This window comes from Dermacentor albipictus, unplaced genomic scaffold, assembly GCF_038994185.2.
Source record: "Dermacentor albipictus isolate Rhodes 1998 colony unplaced genomic scaffold, USDA_Dalb.pri_finalv2 scaffold_17, whole genome shotgun sequence".
Classification (NCBI taxonomy): Eukaryota; Metazoa; Arthropoda; class Arachnida; order Ixodida; family Ixodidae; genus Dermacentor; species Dermacentor albipictus.
The window spans coordinates 4,571,840-4,596,601 of NW_027225571.1; the positions used below are offsets into that span (position 1 = coordinate 4,571,840).

The 24,762-nt window shown below is 45.3% G+C and overlaps 1 protein-coding gene and 1 long non-coding RNA gene across 2 annotated transcripts in view; one reads left to right on the forward strand and one right to left on the reverse strand.

Annotated features, from left to right (window-relative positions):
- LOC135896203 (rab-like protein 6) overlaps positions 1 to 6,561 on the forward strand; it is a 136,828-nt gene extending 130,267 nt beyond the window's left edge. Inside the window, exon 16 of the mRNA XM_065424570.1 lies at positions 206 to 6,561. Coding sequence (XP_065280642.1) covers positions 206 to 439 — 234 coding nt within the window. The 3' untranslated portion in view covers positions 440 to 6,561. The remainder of the gene's footprint in view (positions 1 to 205) is intronic.
- Positions 6,562 to 17,977: 11,416 nt separating this feature from the next.
- Positions 17,978 to 24,095, reverse strand: LOC135896201 (uncharacterized). Its single transcript, XR_010562630.1, has 2 exons — positions 23,958 to 24,095; positions 17,978 to 18,604 (listed from the first exon to the last, which is right to left on the reverse strand). It is a non-coding gene; the product is annotated as an uncharacterized lncRNA (long non-coding RNA).
- Positions 24,096 to 24,762: the final 667 nt, after the last annotated feature.

Sequence of the window (24,762 nt, forward strand, 5' to 3'; positions counted from 1 at the left end):
TTCATTTCGCTGCTATGACCTCATTTAAACATAGAGTTTTGCCAAAGTCCTACTCAGTTACAATTCTTTCTAAGATGCTGGAATAAATATGCACAGAGATCTCATCTGGCTTACAGTGCACTGCTTGACCAGACAGTTTGTGCAATACTGTGGTGGTGAAGAGGTGTTGAATGATTTAAAATGTGTCTGCCTTGGGGACATGCAGGATGACAGCGAGAGGAGCCAGAAGCATCGAAAAGAGAGGACCAAGGACAAGTCAAGCAGGGATAAGGACAAAGGCAATGATGAATCCAGTGACAAAGCTAAGAAAAAGTCTCACCGCAAGCATCACAAGGCAGTGGAGGAAAGCTCTTCAGATGCAGAAAGGCTGGAAGCTTTCCTGGGTGCTGCTGATGATGTTGGTGCAGAGCGAGCGGCTGAAGCATATGAATCGTTGTGACATATCCACTTTGTAGATAGTGGTTTTGAAGTATACTAGTTTGTGCAGAGTCTCAGAACATACATGCTACCATAACAGAAGATGTACCAGAGATATACTTTAGGTTTGGAGTGACAACATAACTTCTGGTATCAGCAGCTTTCTTTCTACTGACAATGGCAGCATCAGCTTGAAGGTGCTGTTAAAGGTGATGCTAAAGGACTTGTGCCAACAGTTTGCTTGTTCTTATACCATGTTGATATCACTATTGAGGTAGCAATACTCCAGCTTTTTAGGTATTGCTTAACCTATGTAGTGGTGCACAAAAGATTGTCAGGCCAGAACTCGGCTGTATTTGGTGTGCTTAAACTGAGCAACTGTATGTGGAGCGCTTTGCCACTGCTACCACTGTGGCACTAGCCTAATGCGGCACCTGAATAGGGTGGCACTGTGTTGCCTAATGATGCTGCTGGCTACCGGCAATACAGTCATAGCGCGTGAACCCTCATGCGGCAGGTATTGTTGGAGGCTGGGTTAGTGTTATGAACCATACGGAAGTAGTGGTTGCAGTTAGAATGTAAGACATGTTTTTTGCTGCATGTTAAGAGACACAAAAGGAAGACACATAGAATACAACACGGGTGGCACAAAGCCAATCATTAAGCAAGCGTATTTGTCTCTACAGTTTTGAATGCAGTATCTGGCACAGGTGATTACTGTGTCCCCTGGATGGTGCAACATGACCGAAGAGGGCACTCACTTCAAAAGGGGTCAGGCCTTTCTTCGCACAGAATGCGATATATCTTGCATGGCATGTCGTTGCAACGATATAACTGCCGATTGTGTCGACACTAGGTAACGAGTTCAGAAAACGCGCACAAGAAGACAGGCTGGCTGTACTAGAAATATGTTGCTACCGAACTGCTTGTTGGGCTAGTTGGCCTAGTTGGTGCTTGCTAAAAGATATGTTTTTGCCACAAGTTAAAAGACACACAAAAGGTGTCTTCTGTGTGTCTTCCTTTTGTGTGTCTTTTAACGTGTGGCAAAAAACATGTCTTTTAGCAAGCACCAACTAGGCCAACAAGCAGTTCGGTTGCAGTTAGAACTTGTAGCACTAGGCAGTTATATACAGCACACTGCACACGTCTTTCATGTGCCAGCCAACAGTGTCGATGCTGAGTAACTGATATTTACTACCGCTACCAGTGATGCCTCTTTCACTGGAGAGAGTGACGGTAACCCATGTTGTTGGGCTTTGCACCAGGTAAGCCAAAAAGTGTTTGCAAAGTAAAGTATTCAGTGGTTGACAGGCAGATAAGTTATTTGCACCATTAATCTCATTTTGTTTTGTGCACTGAAAGCGATGTTCACTCATGTTTAGGGAGCATCAGAAAACCACCTTGACTTATGAAAAACAATTTTTTTTTCATTTCTGAGAGAGTCATTGTAGATAGCAGTTCATAGTTAAGTGTTGATCTTTGAGGCACCCTCCAAGTGCTGTTTCCAAGGTACCAGCTCAAATAATTACATAAAACACGGGGCGGTAACACATTGGTTACTTACTGTGCACAGTATTGTCATTGGTCATTTCAGGTCGTGCTTCCAAGTGCTGATAGTCTGGTAACCCTTTTGCTAAAGTTCTCAGGTGGTGCCTGAAAGGCAGCCACATGCATGAATTTGTTGTTCCTCCCATGATGCAGTATCTTCTGAGTAGACTTCTAGGCAGCACATTTCTCAAGGCATCTCTTTGGCCACAAACAACTTTTGAATTGGAAAAGACTGCCAAGAAATGTACCCTGGATTGTGTACACAACAGATTTCAAATTTGTCCTCTGCATAGCATGGGTGTGCTACAGCTAACCTGCTAGCATGGTGCATAGGAGACATTGACATGTCAGACTTTGTTGTATTTTGTTGTAGAGTTGTTGTACAACTTTGTTGTATTTACATGCCAGCCAGTGACACTCTTCAAAGGCAGAGCTGTCACACCTGCAGGTATTGAAATCAGGGGCACATTTATGTAACTCCACTTTACAGGCTTGCAACTATGTTGAAACATGCAATAGGTACTATATATACTGCTTGCTGCTGCAGTGAAGCTAGCAAATCTGAGTACTGTTTAGCTCTGTTGTTGCGAGTTATTGGTGAACTTTGCTGGGGAAAGGCAGGTATGTCTTCATGATTAAATGCAAATCATCTTGTTTTTATGGACCTGTATGGTCACTGTGATGAGCGCTCCTTATTGAATGCTTGATTGTTGTGTACAAGAATGTCATGTTTATGGAGGTTCCTGCGAATAGAAACTTCTCGAGGCATCATTCTGTCCTCACTTTGAACAACTTCTCCTCAAAGTTTGCATTTATTGTTATTTGTTTGCCTTTTACTGTGTTTCGTACCTTTCAGTTTGTAACCTCATATTCTTACATTTTCTAAAGCATGTTTGACAAGGTCCAGATCATATGTACTTGTGGCAACAGTGTCATACATTTAATTACTCCAGCTGGCCCCAAGTTGCTATGATCAGGGGTGGGACTTCTGCGCCGATTGCGGCATTTTGATATGAACACCGATTCTTGTGCCAGACTGCCCCAAACACAGAAAAGTGACCAAAATTGCATGATGCTGCGCCAGAACAACTTCGGCATGTGCTCTCCGGCAGTGACCGTGAACAGCAAGTGGATTCGTTCTCCGAAGAGAGAGAGGGAATTAAACTTTATTACAGGCGTATTAGTTATCGAGACCCTGGCAGAGGGGCTAGTGTGGAGGCCATGTGGCTGCGACGCGGTTAGCCGAATATGCCAGCATGACTTGGCATTTTGGGTCATCAGTCTTGATTATGCACTCCCAGGCCTCAAGCGTGGGAGGGGAGTTAGATGGCACCCGTAAAGTATGTGAGCTTGGTCTGCGATTAGTGCCTAGCAGTGCCTGCTGTTAGGTTTAAACTCTTGCTTGGAAATTTCAGCCAACCTTTTGGGGCTTAGCACGGATCGAGTCTGTACCTGCCATAGAGTCGTAGAGTCAGCCAGCTCCCGGGAGATAATCATGCTTTGGAATGGATACGCTCTGCAAAAATCCTTGTAAAATTGAGGTAATTCGTGATATCTCAGGATGGGTTCAAGTCGACCATCCAGGTTGAGCGTTACCACCTCCCGGTTATCTGCTGCTCAAGCGGCTAGGTGAGCTGCTTCTTTACCCGGGTTGCCAGCATGAGCTGTCACCCACATCTGATGGATAGCGTCCTGAGGTTTGAGATGTCTGCTTGCAATGGGGTCGATTTCCCCAATACATAGAGTAGCTTCTTATGGCCCGTTTAAAGTAAGACACAACAAATTTAACATCAGGTAGAGATGGCAATTGCAGCCTCTTCCGCCTCCACAATGGAGGACATGCTGACCGTGGTGGAGCTAATGGTCCGACCACAGCCATCAGCGACAGCGATTGTGCAACAGCCATTGCCTGTGGAAGCAGCGTCCACGTAAATGGCCAGTTGTTGCACCTCGGCTCCCTAGCCGAGGTGCAAAACAATGAAAAGTAGGCTGAGGGCGCTGCAAACGCACTAGATATTAGGGAGGCGCGTGCATCAGCGGATTCAGCAGGCAGGCGTCTCTGCCCCCAGGGCCTAACGTAAAACTGTTTTTATGGCCATATGGGCAAGGCCTGAGCCATTTTGACCAATCATGAAGCAGATTTGGAATTAAAATGTATTGGAATATTTTTACGTTATACCAAAAAGTTAAGCATTAGGTGCTTTGGAATCGCCTTGGTCTATTTCGTAAAAAACAAAGTTGTAGTTTCGCCCGAAAGGTGAAGCATCGATTGCGATAGCAAATTCACAGACAGCTATACAAAGTAAGGATAGTAGTTTTATCGGTCGTATGAACTTGAAATCATTCACTTAATGACTAAATTAACAAGCATGGTGCCGCGCGCACGAGTAAACGTGAACACATTTCGCTCGATAACCATGCACACTCTCTGTCAAAACGCTGGAATGAGGAAGCACAGCAGTAGTAGCCGAATTGACTTTCGTGCTGCCTCTCACTTCAACGCGAACTAAGCGGTGAAGACACAGTGCACACGAAGCTGTTAGCACTCAACGCATACATTCTGTCCCCATCACAGATCACTTTCAGGATAGGGCCTGTGCGGCCACGCCATATGTAGCCGCCGCCGGAGTAGAACGCCCCCTTCCTCCCCTCCTCCCATTGCCTTGCACATAAAGGAAGACAGCGTGCTTTCACCCCACTTTCCTCCCTTGTGCACACGAGATTGAGCTGCCATCGTCAACTCGCCCTCACACGCTTTCACTCGCACATGCAGCATACGGCATGCAACGATGGTGTTATCACTTTCGGACTTCATACGGAACATCACGGTGATGGCGATACTGACAACACCAGCATAAATGTAGCTAGTGTGTCCATATAATTGCTATTGCGATAATAAACCACAGTAGTTCATAACACTAGCTTCTCCATACGGTGTGCTGGGGAAGCGCATTTTTAGGCACTTCCCACAATAAAGAATAATGCATTTATAAAATATGTCTTGTGTTGCATTTCGAAATTTCCGACTCGCTATTGCAGAATGTATGCTTTCGTGATTTCGGCCACGGCGACCGCATTTCGATGGGGGCGAAATGCGAAAACACCCGTGTACTTAGATTTAGGTGCACGTTAAAGAACCCCAGGTGGTCGAAATTTCCGGAGTCCTCCACTACGGCGTGCCTCATAATCAAAGTAGTTTTGACACGTAAAACCCCATAATTTTTTAATGCTTTTGTGATTTCTATCACTAATTAAAAGTCTACGGGCCCTATTACCAAAATTTTGATGCACTAGACAGTTTCAGAGTAATCTGCTTCAGAATTTAAATTCAGCTTAAATGGGCACTAAAGGCATTAAGTAGACGTGGACTGTCTAAATACCCTTCCAGAAACCTTGCAACGCTTGTTTTGTGCCAAAAAAGGACTTGGTTTACGAGAAAATTGCATCTGAAGGGTCCGAATACCTTTTTTGAAATTCAAATCTCCCGCCACCCAACTGGAGGAGTGGCGACGTTGCATTCACCATCACTGCCCCTTGTTGACGTCAGTGAGTACAACAGCTCCTGACAGACAGCAGTACCAACCCAAGACAGAGCGGTGGATTCGCCGCTGCAGCTGCTTTTCGGTCAAGTGGTGTAGACCGTTCGGGCATCCCGCGACATAACATGGAAGTTGAATTCTCTGCTACTTGCAGTTTGTGCGAGTTTAGCAAGCCAACAAAACCAGCGCAGCACTATGCGATAATGAAACTGCTGAAACACGAAAGCGTGGGTGGTGCGGAGTCGAGCGAAAATCGAACCTTTCGACCGCTTGCGTCGTTGTGAAGGGTAATTTCAATAAGTTCTTTTTTATGAAAATGAATTAGAACTGGATAACTAGCATTTTATTTCATCTTCTAATACAATACAATGATGTATTTTGCAACGAGTGGTTGACTACTAGTGGCAAAATTTAGCTGAGGAGTGCTTTCGTAATCGTGCAAGTGCTTGAATGTACTGGGGGAGTCTCTAATCACGTCCTGCGTTTACCTCAATTTCTCGATTATTGAGCCCCTGCTTGCAATAATATTGTCGTCTTAGAGCTTCTCAAGCACTAATCCATCACGTTAGCTTGACTCAATATTTGCCTTTAGTGTCCCTTTCAGATGTTGAAGTACAGCGCTCTTGTTGGTTTATTCTGTTTCGTTGTGGTTTAAAGTGTGCTGCCGTATTCCATATTCCATTATTCTTCCAAAATTCAGATTGGCCTGCCCCAAACTGCTTTGAAATAATAATTTCTTGGTCCAAATTGCTAAAAAATGCCATTTTGTCTGCTTCAAAGTGTTCCAAAAGGCAATTTTACTTGCTACAAAAATTGCTCCAAGATGACTTCGGGCAGTCCCAACCCTTTATGATAGCAAATTCTGACAGTCAGTTGCTTGGCCTGGAAATTTAACAGGGTTAGTTTGTGAGTTCTGAATTGTACAGTTTCTCTTTTTCTGTGTTTCTTGTCTTGCTTTCTTGTTGAAAGTTTGATTGTGTGCCTGTATTTATAGAGCACTATAGAGCATGACTAGTGATGTTTCTTTGAAGTGACATAAAAGGAAGCTTGGAGAATATGCATTCTGTTTTGTTTACCTATTAAACAGACATTGAAAGCATGCTGTGGCTGGCTCAAGAAATGCCGACAAACACTTTCCTTTAGCTTTTGCTGCAAGAATTGCAGCAATAGCTTGTCTTTCATGAAGTAAGTAGTGAGGACGCTTTATTTATTGTAAAAAAAAAACACTACGAAGACAGAAGAGTATCTTAGTTACTGTGCAGTGATGCCTCCATGTTTTATTAATATCTCTTTTGAACTATCGTAAACACAGAAGCGCTAAGAACAATGCTGCTAAAAGGACCCTGAAACATTCTTTGGTTGTGTTGGTTCCACTAAATCATTGGAGGAAGTCATTGAAGACGCGTCAAGTTTATTAAACCAATAATTTATTAATGAACTTAAAAGATTTCGCATTGGTGGCAATAGTAGCCCTACTCCATTCATTTTCACCCACTTCTTCCCATTGACAGCAAATGGGTGACTTGTCAAGCAGGCAAGCAATCTTGTCGGCTTCCTGTGTGGCTTTCTATGAAGTCAACTTCCATTAATTTGACCCTGACGGGACCGCCAAAAATGATCGAATTATCCGGCGGGTCGAATTAAACAAGGTGCATAAACACCAAAACGTACCGCTGATTCATTTGGCAGTATTTGCCCTATTCTAACGCCCCCCCCAAATGAAACGTATGCCTACTTTCTATGTGCCCAAAGTAGATAACTAAAGTAGGAATGATAGCAAAGAAACTAATGCACAGCCGATTTTTAGCTAAAAATATTGTTGGACATGGGATGCTACCTTCCTACCCATTTTTTTTAAGTTGACTCTGCCGCACTACATCGGATTTATGCGGTAATGTGTATGACTGCTGTGAAGGTGGGCTTGGTTTTGTGTCCGATTACACTGCACTGGCAAATTTCGGCCCAATTTTCTTAAAACAAGAAAGGAAAGCACGTTAGAATCGGGTAAATGCCATAATTAGACATTGTGAGCTATGGTTATTGCTTAAAAATCTTTTTAAGGCAGGCCAGAAATAGGCGTTTTCGACGAGAGATGACGCGTGTTCAACGCATTCACTGTCCCCTAAGCTCTGCCGAGACAGGCATTGCCGCTAAATAGGCCACTATCGGGCTCCTTGTAGGGGTCAGGCACGTGCATGCTAACTGTTCAAGTTCGAATTATTTGGTGAAAGCCACTTTTAGGATCGAAATGGAGAGAGTTTGGGACCATAGAAATGCATGGGCACCAGCCGAGACCTTTGGTTGGGATCGAAGTAACCAAAAAATTGAATTAACAGGAGTTGAATTAAGAGAAGTCTACTGTATATCATCTGCAATATCTTCAGCGCAGCAGTGCACGAATATTCTTTTTAGTGGTATTTGAAAGGGGCCCTGAACCACTTTTTATCGAAGTTTAGAAATGCATTTGAAGTTAAATTACACTGTTTCAGAAATACCTTGCCGCAAAAAGTACTTCAGTGCGTTCAGCAGAAGTGGAATTATTGGCAATCAGGCATCCCGTTCGCGGTGTTTCTGCTCCATCTTCAATGTCTTGTACTGCAAAGGCGATGGCTGAATGGGGCATGCCCACAACTGAGTGTGTGCCTACCGAACGTCAAAAGTGGCGCGCAGTGCAAATTTGAATTTTGGATGCTAAAGTAGACTCCACAGTTTCCTATATCGGCGCCTACCACGCACAAAATGCAGTTGTGCTCAGTGAGTTGCAGTGCACTCAGCCAGCGGACTCAATCCGGCACTCCGTGCTGGTCACAGTATACGCTGCGTAGCAGACCGCAGCTACATGCAACCGCAGTGTGTTTGCGCAGTGCTTGCTTTGTGCATGACCAGGCTTGAGTGCACGCTGTGCTACGTGGTGCGGACTGGCCTTGTTCTGCACCAGGTTGACCGACGTATAGTAGCCACATCCAACTTGTATATTTTGAAGTGCTATCAATAGCTTAATACTAAGTGAAGTCTCCCAAGGCATCTAACCTGGAGTGGCCAGGAGTAAGCATGCGCTGGCAAGCATATGTGTGGTCTGACCTTAAGTTTCAAGTAGTTCGAAGCTAGTGGAGTGTTCAGAACTAGTTGAAATTAGTGAGACCCAACGGCTACGACACCGATAAGCCGAGTGTCCAAAGTTTAATTGCTATGTGAGCAGCTACGGCCGAGCGTGAGCAGACGATAGGCAGCGTCTTCTGGAAGTACGTAATTATTATCAAAATTCGAAAGCAGATTTTTGCTTACTTCAGTCTGTTTATTAGACTGTGTCGATAAATATACACAGTAACAGCAGGAAGAAGTGCACTAACCCAAACATCCTTCTTGATGTCACCTATTGGCCAATAGTAGCCATATGGTAACCTGCTATGAATAAAGGGAAAATCAGACATCCACCCGTTCGTAGCAATTGCTACAAAGGAAACCCATACGGGTTCCTCGAAAGAAAAGCCTCATAGAAAAATTCGTCCTGGTCCGGAACTCGAACCCGGGACCACCGCCTTTCCGGGGCAGCCGCTCTACCATCTGAGCTAACCAGGCGGCTAGCAGATTGCAGGGCGAAGTCGAATTTGTCGACAACTCGAAGCAAAGACAAGTGTTTGACGTAGTACTGCGGAAACCCGCAAGGTGGAGAGAAGAAATGAATAAAGGGAAAATCAGACATCCACCCGTTCGTAGCAATTGCTACAAAGGAAACCCATACGGGTTCCTCGAAAGAAAAGCCTCGAAGTTCCTCGAAAGAAAAGCTTCGAGTTCTCGACAAATTCGACTTTGCCCTGCCATCTGCTAGCCGCCTGGTTAGCTCAGATGGTAGAGCGGCTGCCCCGGAAAGGCGGTGGTCCCGGGTTCGAGTCCCAGACCAGGACGAATTTTTCTTCAACTATGAGGCTTTTCTTTCGAGGAACCCGTATGGGTTTCCTTTGTAGCAATTGCTACGAACGGGTGGATGTCTGATTTTCCCTTTATTCATTTCTTCTCTCCACCTTGCGGGTTTCCGCAGAACTACTACGTCAGGTAACCTGCTATATTACAAAATAAAGCATACAGAAAAGATTGAGCAGAAAGCTTCTGTTGAAAAGAGTGCGTTTGAGAAAAAGGTGACTTCGCACTCCGCTTGTGAGCACACAGCTCCAAAATTTGGCTGAGATGTTCACAGCAGTGTATGCTATCCGCGAATTGTGTTTTTTCACAAAGCCTGAGGGGTGGTTCAGGACCCCCTTAATACTTTGATTGCTTGCAGTGAAAGAGACATATGATTCTTAAAGGAGATGGTCTACCCACAGCCAAGGACAAGGGCTGTCTACTTGAATCTGCTGATGTGCGCCGTGTAACTCTCATAGAACGCATGTTCGGTAGCGTTGAGGAAGGGGAGGAAGTGAAAATAAAAGCAACAAAGGTAGATAACAGTGTGGTAAAGATGTAGGCTTGAATTGCCATCTGGTTTTGTAGTCTGCTGAGAACCAGAGGCAGCTATGTCTTCTGGCACACAGCAGATGCACATATATTAGTCCCCACATGCACCTGCCATGAAGTGACTTGTCAGCCCTGTATTAGGCTCCACGTTAAGGATGCTTGTAAACAATTGCAACATCATTTTGCCTGGCAGGTGCTTGTGGGAAGTGGCCACGCGCTATAAGGCTGAAAGTGTACAGCACCTGCATTGTCCGATGATAAGATACCTGATATGTTGCGTTATATGGAATAAAATCAATGGAAGAAAGGGTATGGGTTGTGGGGGAGGGCAATTTGCAATCGTGTATATTTCTTTTAATGTAGCATGCTGTGATATTTTTGTGAGCTAGCAACATCTCGGCAATATGTTTCCGGTCTGAACCTTTCACTTAGTTTTGCAAAAGTTGTTTCAGGGACCCTTTAAAGAAGAGTGTAGCTTAGATCAATGTATTAGGTGGAGGGTGTGACATATCATCTGATTTCCACAAACCATGTGTAAGAGGACTGTTGCATGTATTGGTTTTATTTTGGATGATGATGCTGTGTGTGTCTTTCAGTAATCATGTATCAGTCTATGTTCTGCATTATGTCGTCCAAATGAAGGGAAAAAGAAACTGGTAAAGCATCTGCCAGCAAAATGACACAAAGCACTGATGCGCCTGGGACTGCACTCTAAATGATAGCGGTGGAGCAGTATACTCCCATAAGACAGACTTGGGCTGGTTAGTGTAGCATAGTTGACATTGTAATAAGTGTTTAGATGAAGCACAAGGAAAAAGATGCACAGTGTGCATGTCTTTTTCTTTTTGCTTTGTCTAAACACTGGTCCTACAAAATCTGAACTAAGCAGCATACTCACTGTGACACACCTGTACTGGGGGCAATGCAGAAAGTCACTCCTTTATGCATTAGTGAGAGCCATGATTCGGTGCTGTTAGAAGGCAAGGTATGGATACAACCATAGTATTGAATCCTTAGATGTACATTGTAGGCCTCAAATGCTGAAACTTGGCTATAGCGTTTAAAAAATGTAACTGCAGCTCTAATGGTCAATTTGCAAATTTCTACAAGCAGGCTTCTCCATAAAGCTAGAGCGCTGTGAACACTGTGGAGGTAGATTTTGCATGCTGAGAGCTAGAACAGCATGGAATTTTTTTGACGTATCTGTAAAAACATTCATGTCATTGACAAGTGCCACATACTAATACTGCATTCCCTGTTTTGTACCAACTTTGGCCACGAGCTCTACCATAGTAGAAATGACATTTCAGTTATGTAGAGAAGCCTGCTTGTGGAGTTTTGCTTGTGCACCTGTTAACACATTAATGTTGCCCAGAAATCCCGTTATTGCAATTATCATTTCATTAGTGTGTGACATGCCTTGTAGGTTTAAAGTGAAATGACAAATACACAAGCTTGGCTTGTTTATCTAGTGGGTGTTCGTTGATGTCATAGATTAAACTTTGCACTAAAATGTCATCTTAGAAACATAACAATCCCCAAGTCGCATGTCTTCTTTGCTTGGGCCACTTCAAGTTTTGGTTTTAGAAACGTTACTGACAAAGGTAGAGGATCCATTGCACAAATGCTACACAAGTGTTAACTTGTGCCAGTCAAACGATTCTTACTAATCTAGGCACAGGGCTAATATGAGTAAGTGTGTGCATTGTGTACTTGGTCATGTTGTTTGCCATGAAATTTTTGTATAATGCTGAGAAAGAGTACTATCGCATCGTGTTGGCTAGGTGTCAATTAAGGTCAAGTGTATTGTGCTTTGCTAGTATGTATTCTGGCAACTGTGTGCTAAGTGGCTGGGTTGAGCTGCAAGGTAGCTGTTGCTCGGGAAGTTTTAGTATCTGCAGGAAAGTTTGTACTCTGATATCAGTGTACATTGAGACAATATTGTGCAACAGTGACAGCTGTGTACAGGTCTATGGTAAGAGCACTTTGAAAGGGAATGCTTAGCGCTTGCTCATTTGCAAGTAATACGCATCAGGCAGTAGAAACTTGTACATATTGCTAGAATGTTCATGGAAGTTGCAGATGATGTATAACTGGTGTACAATCACTTAATTATGCACCTCTCATATTTCTCACTATTGTATATGCTCAATATGAGGTAAGGGATGCATATGTTGGAAAAATTGAGAATTAAATTTTTGTGATGTTGTTTGATGCAGTAAACTCTTGCTGTATAGCAGAGATGCTCATGCAGTCATGTTTATTATTAACTTTGCTGGCTTGCTACCACTTAGTAGATGTCCCTATGCTCGATATGTCTATGCTTGTATGCAAGATGTTTCAAAGAACTTGTTACAGAGAAGTGTCAGATTGAAAGCACTAGTGCATGATGCTGTTGACAATTTCTTTTGTGAGCCCTTCTTTTAAAAAACTAGAGTTTTCAGCACAGAATAGCACCATGCAGAGGCTTATCTTAAAAAGGTTGCTTCATTTAATGGACACAAGCAGTGATCGGAGTGAGAGCATACAGAGTACAGTTCTCTATGTACTGTATGCAGACCCAAGAGTAGCATATAGAGAGAGTGGCTGTGATCTAAAATGAATTGCCACCTCATCTGACACCAAGCAGCTGCTGTCTAGGCCACGCCACATGTGCCCTTAGCAGCATGGAAGAGAACATTAAAATTTGCATTCAAGGGACCACATTGGCTAAATATCTATGTTGAATGTAAACATACTCCTCAAGACAAAATGATCAGTCGCGTGGCTACTTGAAGCATAATCGCTTGTCACAAGTAATCGTTGCTTGGAAACAACTTTGGTGTTCCCTTTCGGGCAGCTCGGGTATACATCCTTTGGCACAGTGCATGCTCACCCTTTTGTATTTCTTACACACACCCACTTGCTATATTTGCATGCGCTCCTAGCAACTGAAACGTTTCATTTCATTTTATTACCTTGAAGGCCCCAATAAATGGGGTGTTACATAAGGGGCAGCAAGAATAAAAACATAGTCACAATAACAGGAAGTTTTTTACATTTTCGACGAACTTCGACAGGCACATGATGACAGCAATAGGAAGGCCGTACCAGTCTGCAGCTGTGCGAGGAAAAAAAAAAGAATTTGAAAACGTGACAGGTGCGTGGGCGTGGACGGGCAACCTGTAGCTGATGGCTGGTGCGGTGATCGAGATATGTGTGTAGGGGGTACTATGTAAGGTGCGATGCGCATAGGGCAATGAAAGAATTTGTGAAATAAAGATAGGCTGGTAGTGTGACGATGGAGCGGTAAGGGGGATAATGCGGATGCAGTTTTTAAGAAGGAAACGCTGATATCAAAGGAATGTGACAATTCAATGAAACAAGCGGCGCAATTTTGTACATATTCGAGATCATTAATTAGGTTTGCTTGATGAGGATACCAAACAGGCGATGCAAATTCTAGTCTTGACCTGACATGATTTATAGGCTAATTTACATGTTGAGCATGTTGCAGCTGGCGTTCTAAAAATCCTAACGTCCTGTTCGCAGATGATACTAGGTTAGTAACGTGAGAATGCCAAGAACGATCGCTCGAAAGTGTTACTTTTAAATACTTGTGCGAGTGAACTAGTTGTAACGGAACTTCAGAGATTGCATAACGAAATACGAAATAATTACGACGACAGTGAATTGACAAATATTTACAATTACGCAGGTTCAGTTCCATTAGCCGCTCGTTACACCAGTTCTGGACAAATTAAGATCACTTTGAAGAGAAGATTAGTCAGCAGCGGAAATAATAGTCCGATTTATCAAACAATCGTACGTGAACATGCGTATGCTAGATGTTATGTTTAACAGTAAATCATTTATGTATATCAGGAAAAGTAGCCTGCCGAGCATGGATCCCTACGTACTGTAGGGATCCTGATGTTACAGAGACTGAATTAGAATTCCTTTTATTAATGGTGACGAATTGTGAACGATTAGTCGAAAATTGTTCAATCCACTTCAGTATATTAGGGTGAAAATTTAAGCGGGAAAGCTTTATCAGAAGGTGATTATGGGGTACTTTATCAAAGACTTTAGCAAAATCTAAAAATATTACGTCATACTGAAGATTAGAATCCAGTTTAGAGTGCAGATCGTGTAAGAATGCGGCAAACTGCGTCCCGCAGGAGTAACTGTGGCGAAAGCCATGCTGGGCAGGATTAAAAAAGTTATTCGAGTCAAGAAATGCCATGATGTGAGTATAGATGATGTGTTCCATGATATTGCAGGGGATACTAGTTAGAGAAATGGGACGGTAATATAAAGGTGACTTCTTGTTACCTGATTTGTAGACTGGAATGCCCTTCCCTTTTTTCCAATCTTTGGTCAGTTGGGCAGTTGGCCTGTGAGGAGTGTCTGAGTGAATAACAAGCATAACACAGATGAACATGTATCTTTGGTGTTCTGCAGTGTCTTAGCGTTGATGTGAATGCCAGCAGAGGATGAAAGCTTTAAATTCTCTATTAGTGACAAAAATCCCTCTGAAGAAAATACAAGTGCAGGCATTGTCTCCTGAATAATTGCAGGGTTTGGAGAAACAGCCGGATCTGTTTCATTAGTAAACGCAGATGAAAAAGCTGCGTTAAAAATGTTGGCGCGTTTGGATTCACAGATAGTTTCACCTGATGCATCGGTGAGGGAAATTGTGCGTGTATTCTGGAGAGTAATGACTTGCCGGAACCTACGGAGGTTAGTAGACAACATTTTAGGCAGATCATAATGAAAGAAAGAGTGTTCGACTTCTCGCAAATTTTGTAGATACGTCTTTTCAGCTGTATAATACTTGTCCCAAGCGTTCTGACTAGGCCGCAACTTGGCTGAACGGAAAAGACGCTTCTTTTTGTTTTCAAGACGTTTGAGTGTGTTTGTGAACCAAGGGTTTTGAGGGTTAGTTCTTATGGTTATGCTTGGCACTGAGCACGTGCTGGTGGGCGAGTTGCTTATGCATGATTACAGTTGTAAGGATAAGTAAGGTAATCAGGTTATGCTTGGAATAAACCTGTCAACCAAACCTTCAATTTTTGTCGTAAACAAGTACCAGTTATTTATCGTGGTTAGATTTTTGATTAAAGTCAGACAAAACGGGGTAAGAATGTGCGAAGTTTATTATTTAAGTATAAACTCCATGCAAGCGATCTTGCGCGCGACAGCGACAAGCGATGCGACGGAAATGGCTGTTGCGTTCGCTCGTCGCCTACAAGTCGTACCCCATGCGAGTGACGATATTCAGCGACGTTTCCCCGGTGATGCCGGTATGAGGGTAGTAATATACGCGCCGAAACTAGCTTGACCCGTGCTTTATTAAATTAAGTTGATGTATTTTACTGTAAAAATCAGCATAAAATATTTCGGAGGGCTTTGCAATATGTTCTTATCATTGCACGTATGAAAATTCAATCGTTTGCTCCTTACGTGCGACAAACAGTAGTATTTGAGTGATGTACATCCAGTTCTGGCTTCGCGCTATTGGCTAGTCGCTCATAGCACTTCCGGGCGACGAGCGACAAATTCTAGATATCTAGAACTGAGCGATTGGCCGCTGTTCCCATGGTCCACACGGCCCGCATCGCCATCCGCACTGATGCCATCCAGGTGAAGCGGCTCCTGCGACGCGTCAGTCGCAGCCCTGAAATATGTCAGCAGATCGATCTTCTGGCGGCACGCATCCCGCAGCAAATATTTATCGAGTACGTGGATCTCACGCGACCTTCTGATCTTCCAAAGCCGTGCGGATTCGTCGACCCGTCTAGCAACCTCTACATGATCACTGCATCAGCTCCTTCACCTAGATGATGCAACCCTCCTTTTAACAAGAAAGGAGCACCACCTGCGCCGCACACGTACTCTCATACCTCCTTGTGTGGTAACCTTCCCCTGCGGTCTTACCCGTGCAGAGAAGAATGTTGCGATTCGGAGGATACGGGTCTGGGTTGCCCTCCCTGTTGCCATGACTCGGAAGTGGCCGCAGTTTCGCCAGTTATATCCCCGCCCTAGGTGTCCAGTCTGCAAGTCACGCAGTGCTCAAGCCGACATCCACCACCTGCTATGGGTTTGCCCTGCGTTGAAACCGACGAGGCTCCGGCACCTTGCAGCAGCTGGACTTTCGCTGCATAATCCTAGCCACTACACTGCTTGGACGCAGGGGCCACATTATCGATCCCTCCTTGACTTTCATAAGAACCACAAATCTTTGTTCAATTCCCTGCATCCCATACCCCTGAATGCTCTGAGGCATTAATCCTCGCATGAAATTATATATATATATATATATATATATATATATATATATATATATATATATATATATATATATATATATATATATATATATATATATATATCGTGTAGCACGCAAAAGGCTCTGGCACGTTCGTGCAATGTACTCAGCATGTATTCATGATCCTCACGCATATCCAAGGGACATTCCGCAGAACACGGAAGGTGCGGCCAAGCGATGATGCAATTAAAAGGGACGTCCGGTAGACAAATTCAGCACAGCCCAGGGATATCCATACCCCGACAGTCAATATTCAATGGATATCCACTGTGGATGTCATTGCGGTCACTGGATGCCATTATGCGTCAATGCGCCACTCAACTCAACGCGCCGAACGCGTGATTAAATGCCGGTTTATTAGGCCATATTCTGACCACAAGAGCATGTGAACATGGACATGGCCGCCAATCGCCACGTGCCAAACGCGCCGATCTGTTGAGGCGAGTGCACTGCGGGTACAAAGGGGCATGTATTAGGTTCAAGATCCACCGTACTGTTGTTCTGTAAGTATCGTCTGTTGATCGGCGCGCGCTTCTAGCTGCTCTCTCACGTGTACTCCATGACGCTCCTCATACGTCACTCCTTTCCTGCATGCGAACCATGCCCGCGAAGCATATTTCCGTCCTCCATGCAGGGACTCGTACCAAATATATTCCTCTCCCACCCACTTCCGAGCCGACAGTTGCCACAAAGACCGGCGACTGTAAAGCATTAAAATGCATGGTGTAAGTGTTGAAGTACAACAAAGAAACATGTGACCCCTTAGTCCACTAGCAATGGGAAGCGTACTCGAACAGTAATACGTTTTACCCTTATGTCAGGCAGGCGGTTGCCTCCGGCGCCGACTGTTAGGATTGACCGTGTGGATGGACCCAATTTTCGCCAGTGATCGACTTCTAAAATGTTTGAATATATTTTTTTAATGTTAATTAACGGCTGATCTTTTTAGAAATGAGAGCTGGACGAGTTGGTACATTTCTTGGACGACGAAACAGCGCACAAAGGACAGTGAAAGGCACAGTTAACACTGGGACTAGTTGTGTCTTCCACCGTCCTTTGTGCGCTGTTTCTAGTCTTGTCGAAAAATATGCTCGAATTGTAAGTTTTCTCACCCTCCGCGGTGATTCAGTGGCGGTCTGCTGCTAAGCACACGAGCTCGTGGGCTGAGATTCCCAGCCGCGTAGGGTACTTCCCGATGGGGGCTGAGTGCGAGAACTTCCGTGTACCGAGCTTTGGGTGCTCGTTACAGACTTCCACGTGTTCAAAATTGATCCGGCGCCTGCCTCCACTAGGTACGTCCCTCATAAACGACATTGCAGTTTTAAGTACGCGACTTGCACTCAGCCACGTCGATTAGCATCAGCTAATCGCATTTTTGACGATTTCAACTGACCCAATAATCTCATCTAGGGAATGTTTGACGTACCCTAGGGCTTTACCATGTTGAAAAGAGTATGTATTACGTACCTAATACTATTATAGAGACTAGTCTCATCTTTGGCATTTCCTTCTTCAACACTGGAACCGTTGGATCCCTGTCTGAAGCGCAGCCTCTCGGCCGACCCATCTATCTGCCAACTTTTTGACCCGGAGAAACCTGCTGCATTAAGAAAATGCTGGTCAAGCGCGCATATTCTGCTTACAGTGAACACGCTTTTAAAAATTAGTCACATATGAGTTTTTTTTTTCATAGTGAGAAAGGGACGTTGCCTTGTTGTGCAAAAAATATTTTATTCAGAAAGCCAAGCTCTCATGATGGACGCTCATCAGGCCTTGGGGGAAGACTCGCTGGAGTTCCATGGCCTTGGCAGGCGTCCAGCAGACCGTAAACCTTGAGCACTTCTTCCAAATCACGGGGACGGGGGTTGCCGGGTGTCAGGAGTTGGTGGCCAGTACAGTCCGAGGCCGCACTGTTTCCGTACTTATCCATGAATGCGGCTACGAAGTCTTTCTCAAGAGTTAACCTGGTCATACTCTTCATTGCATAGACAAAGTTGTCCAGTCCGAGCTCTGTCAGCATTTCGCGTGGCAGCTCGGGTATCAACGCCGTTGCACGCAATCGGGCAACCTCATCAACGATCGCATTTAAGTAATGCTGACAGACAGTCTTTATCACTTGGTCGTCCATGAGCTCTCGCTCTTGGCTGTCAATCATACGATCCCAGTGCTCCGACCTGAATGTTGCGGTATGCTGCGACTCCGCGCTGCTCTGCGGCAAGGCCGGTCTGTTACGAACTGATGAAGTAGCAGCTTGAGCTTCTCCGCTTTCATGGTCGCTCGTTGAGTTCATGTTGAGTCTTGCTGATAGAACACGATCTAACCTGGTGAGGTAGTCTGTCTGCGTGGGCAAAGCAAGAAACGAACTCGTTGGCCTCGCGAGCAGTGTTGCCATTCTAAGACATATTCTATTACAAAAACAATGTCTGCTGCCATTGACTATAGTTACTGTTCATTATCTACACAAAAATCTCCAGAAACCAAAATCTCGAGCAATTAGATCAAAAGCAGAAAGCATGTATTTAGGTATTATCACGAAATAAGTGGTGTCCACTGACGTCACTAAACGTTCTCAATCTGCCGCTGGATGGATGGATGTTATGAGCGTCCCCTTTGGAACGGGGCGGTGGGTTGCGCCACCAAGCTCTTGCTGCTATACTGCTTAATATTCTACCTAGGTTAAACAATGAAAAAAAGACAAAAAAACACTATGAACTACCACACCCAAATTTTCTGATCCCCTATTGTGAACTGTGCTTTTGTACGTCTCCGTCTTTTGTCGTTTCCCTACTTTTCTTCCACCAATCCTCCAGTCGCCTCTTACTAATGTCTATTGCGGACATGTTTGCTTTACCACTGCTCCCTCTGAACCCAAGGGCTTCAAGGAGGCCAGTGCTGCCTAAATCGACCGCCGGGTAAACGTCTTCACATTCTAATAAAACATGCTCCGTAGTTTCCCTAGCTTTACCACAGCAAGCACATGCTTCTTCTTCCTTCTTATATCTCGCTTTATAGGTGCGCGTTCTGAGGCATCCTGATCGCGCTTCGAAAAGTAATGAGCTTCCCTTTGAGTTATCATAAATGGTTTCTTTCCTGATTTCGTTTTTTCCTCTTAAGTAGTTACTCATGGCAGGTTTCTTTTCCATTGCCGCCACCCATGAGATTAATTCAGCTTCTCTGACTTTCCGCTTGACCTTTGTTGTTGTGTTGTCCACCCTACAGGCCGCATACTTGCTGGTAAGCTTCCTAGTTCTTTTCCTCCACTGTGAATCAATGTTTTTCCTGTACAGATACCTGAACACTCTCCCAGCCCATTTACTTTCTTCCATATTCCTCAGCCGTTCTTCATACTCAATTTTACTGCGAGCTTCCCTCACTTCAAAACTAGTCCAGCCCATATCACCCTGCACAGCTTCATTTGTAGTCTTCCCGTGAGCCCCCAATGCGAGGCGACCCACTGACCTTTGGTTCCCGTCGAGTCCTGATTGTACCCCTGATTTATAGCAAACAACCGCATTTCCAAAAGTAAGTCCTGGAACCATTACACCTTTCCACATACCTCGGAGGACCTCGTACCTATTGTATCCCCATAGCGCTCTGTGCTTCATTATGGCTGCATTTCTCTTCCCCTTTACTGTTATGGCTTTTTCCTGTGTTTCCATATCACTGCCTTCGTTTATCCATATACCAAGGTATTTATATTCTGTTACCCGAGGTATTTCTTGGCCCTGTATCTCCACTGTCTGTTCACTGTTTTCATTGAATACCATAACACCTTATTTTCTAACACTAAACTGCAAACCTAAATCGTTGCCTTCCTGTCCACAGATATTAGCCAGACGTTGCAAATCACTTTGCTTGTTAGCTAGCAACACAATGTCGTCCGCATAAAATAAACCTGGGAGTTGCTGCTCTATTACTGTACCCGCCTGTTTGTATGAGAGATTAAACCCGATATTACTTCCTTCAAGCGCCCTCTCCATCCTCACCATGTACATCATAAACACCGGGGATAAAGGGCACCCCTGCCTCAGTCCCTTGTTGATATGAACTTTCTCCTCGCTCCTCATCCCTTCCCATTCGACGCAAACGGTATTTTCTAGGTAAATCTCTCTCAAAAGCTGTATACAATCGTTATCTAAGCCTTCCCCTTCCAGGATATCCCACAAAAATTGGAGGACGCTTAAGCTTCGCCTTCAAGAGTGGAACGCGACAGCGTTCCCGTAGACCCGCCATGGGGTGTAAGACAATGGGCTACAGGGCAGCCATCACTTACGAGGTGCCCCGCATCGGACGCGGTGAGCGTCGAGCCATATGGTCGAGCAACGCGGCGTTCGGCGCAGCAACGAAACGTGCGCCTGAGCAAGCGGAACGAACCGAAGAACTCGGTATCTCGGAGGGGGAAATGATGCACGCCAGCCAAACGTCGTGATCGGCACGGGCAGAGAGATAGACAGATAGCGATCTAAAGAAAGGAAGGACGCTTGATTCTCCAGAGGGAGCAAGGCGAAGCGTTGTCAGGGGAGAGAGAGTCCGGGCCGCGAACCGCCTCGCACCGGTCCTCGCAGCTCCAATGCGCGCGTGGCGCGCCATCTGTCCGGGCAGCGCCGTACATGGAGAGGAGGGGGTCTTATGTGTTTGCCGCATGATGGCTCTGCGTGTGCGGAAAGCGCAGAAGAAATGCAGCGGAAACGCACTTCGCTACTCGTGTAATTGCGACTTCTGTAAGTTACATGTTCATAATTACCGATATACACCGCAGTATAACTTTCCACGGCTAGTTTCGAAGGCAACACCGCATTCACCAGAGGCACGTTTGTACCGCTTGGAAGCATCGAACTCGTAGCTGAGCGGTAGCGTCTCCGTCTCACACTCCGGAGACCCTGGTTCGATTCCCACCCAGCACATCTTGGAAGTTGCTTTTTATTTATGAAGTGCCTGCCGTGATTTATCGCTCACGGTCAACGCCGCGGACACCGATGCCGGCGACAACGGCTTTTCAGCGACACGAGCTCCTTAACACTATCGCGTTAATATGTTGCGGTCCACGTTGTCGTAGGCTCCTGTAATGTCTAAAAAGGCCACATACAACGGTCTGCTTTCTGCTTTTGATATTTCAATACACTGAGTAAGAACAAACAAGTTGTCATCCAAACGCCTACCTATTCTGAAGCTCTCCCAAAATGCCATTATTCTCTGTCCATGCTTTAAGCTTTAATTTGATTGCCTGCATTGCTAGCCTGTATATTACCGATGTAATCGTCAACGGTCTATATGAGTGAATTCTGTTTTTCTCCTCCTTTCCTTTATAAATCAAATTCATTCTACTTTGTCGCCAACTGTCTGGTATTCGTCTATCTTTTAAAGTTCTAAATTTCCACTGCTTTCACCAGAGCTTCCTTACTTTTTGGTCCTGTTAGATATGGCGCCTTTTCCTGAGGCTACTTCGAGTTCCCCAGACCACATCGAATCGCAGCACAGCTAATTGAGGAATGCAGAAGCAGGAAAGCACATTCCAGAGGAGCGCCCGAGCAAACAAGTTGAAGGCCACAAGACACGTGCAAACAAGTTTGCGGCCCCCAGGTCGTGTGCCGCCGAGGAACTATTCAATGCTTGACTTTTCCAGAAAGCGAGGGGATAGCACGGCATTGTTGGAAGTAAAGTGGGTGCCAAACCAAGACGGCGGTAATGCGCCGTGACAGCCGGACGTGCCGGGAAGGCCCAAGCGTAACTCTTCATCGCCTTTGAAGAAGACATTTGCTACCGCTGCGCGGCCGTAGCACCGGGAGCAGGTGGGCACTCGGACAATGGAGCATGAGCACCCCCCCCCCCCCACTTCTCCTCCTTTGAAGAAGCGCATTACAAGTCTGCGAGGCAAGACCGCAGAGAGCCGCCGGGTGTGACAACGCGATACGGGCGCCAACTATTGGCTGAAAATGGCGTCATCTGAGCGGACTCTCCCATTGGTCGAACATGACGCGACTTCCAGTCCTCGAAGAGTTTAAAAGAAGCATTCCAGAGAGACCAGAGCATTCCCTGATTCCCTGATTCACCTCTCGAACTTCTTGCCGCGGGCCGCAGCGTCCGAGTTGCCGGCCCGTAATGACTGTACGACTGTTACTTTACTCTCACCTCTCTGTATATATATAATGTAAAATAAATACTCCCAAGTTTGGTTTTCATCCCGAAGTCCGTCCTTCAACCCCTACAGTCCTCGTTCATTTATCAGCCTAATGGGAACCTCGTCTAGCCCTGTGGCTGTACGCTTAGGAATTTTCTCTTCCGCTTTCTTCCAGTTTAAATTTGTTAGCACCAGCTGCTTTTCCCCTTGGGTCTCTTTCATGCTCTTTTTTCCAACAAGTATAACCTCGTCATTGCCTTGGAAAGATTCGGCTGTTGCTTTTCGGATGTAATTTATTGCCGCTTCTCCTTCGAGTCTGTTTTCATCTTCGTTTAGTTGTTGGGCCAGTCCAATCATGGCAACGTTGAACAGGATGGGTGAGATGACCGATCCCTGCGGTGTGCCTTTGTTTGGGTTGTTGAACTTTTCGGATCTCAGCTCACCCAGGCCGATACCAGAGAGTTGGCAGCCGCCGCATAAATGGTGGATGGGGAAACTGAGTGAGGCACACAGTGGGAAAATGTGCTCTGCGAAAACAAACAGAGTCGGGCACTACGAAAAAAAGAAGTAAAGCTTCGAGTCACAAGCATATCTGAGTTAAGAGCAACCTGGGTCCACCTGACGTGTACTGCAGTAGCCACGTTGCCCAGGTAGGGAATTCCGAGTCCTCCCTTGTCCTTGGGCAACTTAAGCACCTGCCGAGCCACACAACCAGTTGTCCATTTCCAGAGGAAACGAAAGAGGACCCTATCCACGATAAGCTTGGTTCGGGTAGGAACTGGAGACACGCACTCTACTTACGTAAGGAAGGGAAACAGAAGTGAGCAACACACACGGCGCAGGCAACACGCCCGTGTTATCACTCTCGGCTATCGCTCGTCGCGTTTTCGACGAGCGTGAGTACCGAAATAAGGTATACGTTGTTGCAGGGCTATAAAATGCGTCACAAACTTGTCCCACTAAAATTCGGTACACGCGAAACTAACTAACTATGCCCGGCTTGCTTTTTTGCAAACAGCTTCACAACCCCGGCCGCGGCGAGCATGCCTCAAGATATCCCAAAAAGTTACCAAATGGATTACAATACTTTTTCGGGTCAGAGAATGCGTCACGAACTTCTGCAACTAACCAGTACACGCGAAACTAATTGCGGCACACAGCCGAGCTGCTTTTCGATAACTGCGCCACTACACGCAGCGCGGCTACTGTGCTTGAAAAGTACCCCAAAAAGTAACGAAATTAGTTACAATGATGTCTGGGGTCAGAGAAAGCACCAAAAATTCTCCCGGTAAGATTCAGTACACGTGAAGCTGCGTCACACGGCCAGGGTGCTTTTCGTCACAAAGCCAGGTGCGGCGAGCGTGCCCAAAAACCACCGAACTAAGTTTTAATTATGCTTAGGCTCAGAGAAAGCGTTGCAAACATCTCCCAGTAAGAATAATTAACTCAAGTTAACGAGGCTTGGACGGTGGAGCTGTTTTTAGATAACTGCGTCACTATATAGGTCCAGTTTTGTGCAGTAAGCGTAAATGAGATTGAAGTGCGTCGCAGACTGTCAAACAAAATTCCTCACCTTGTTGTAGTCCAGTATAGTGCAGCTGGGCCGTGCCGAAATGCATACGGAACGCAAAAGAACGCCGGGAGCCCCCAAAAAACGGGCTACATCCTAAAAAGACGGGTCGCCGAGCACGCGAGCTTCATATGCGCAGCCGGCCTCGCTCAATCCTGCGGCTTGCCTGGCGCATGACGTATGCACGCGCGTCTGGCGTGCCGCTAGCTTGTTGCTAGGCAACGCAACAAAAATAAGTCGCAAAGCACAAGTTTATTTACACGCAAAACTTGTTCACTTTTAGTGGGAAAGAATAACAAAAATAAAACGTTGTCTGTAAGTTTATTTCACATTCTTTTTCTGATGCTCGCATCAACTAACGGATGGAGTTGAAACTAGGCGTGACGTGTTTCCTGTTGCCAGTTTTTGAAGAGTGTCCTCTCTTGTTTAATTCCTTTCTCTATGCTTGTGCTGCGATGAACGCGTACGTATCCAGCTTTTCTGGGGCGCTATTCTGGACATTCCGCCATTTTCTTCGGTGCGTGACGTAGGCGCGACGCAAACAAAATGGCGCTGGTGGCCCAGTTTTGCTTACGTAACGTGACGCCAACTTGACGTTTCGCCTAAGAAATTGAAATGAAGGCACTGAATATAGCGTTATCGGTAAAGCAAAACAGTTTTCCTCCGCAGTAAAAATAAAGCAGCTATCTCAAAGCGTATGATTATTCCGTCGAAAACGCTTCTTGCTTCCGTCGTCTGCTGCGTACAAGCCATCGTCTGCTTCAATAGCCAGGATGCGTGTCCCCGGAAAACGGAATGAGTCATCGCA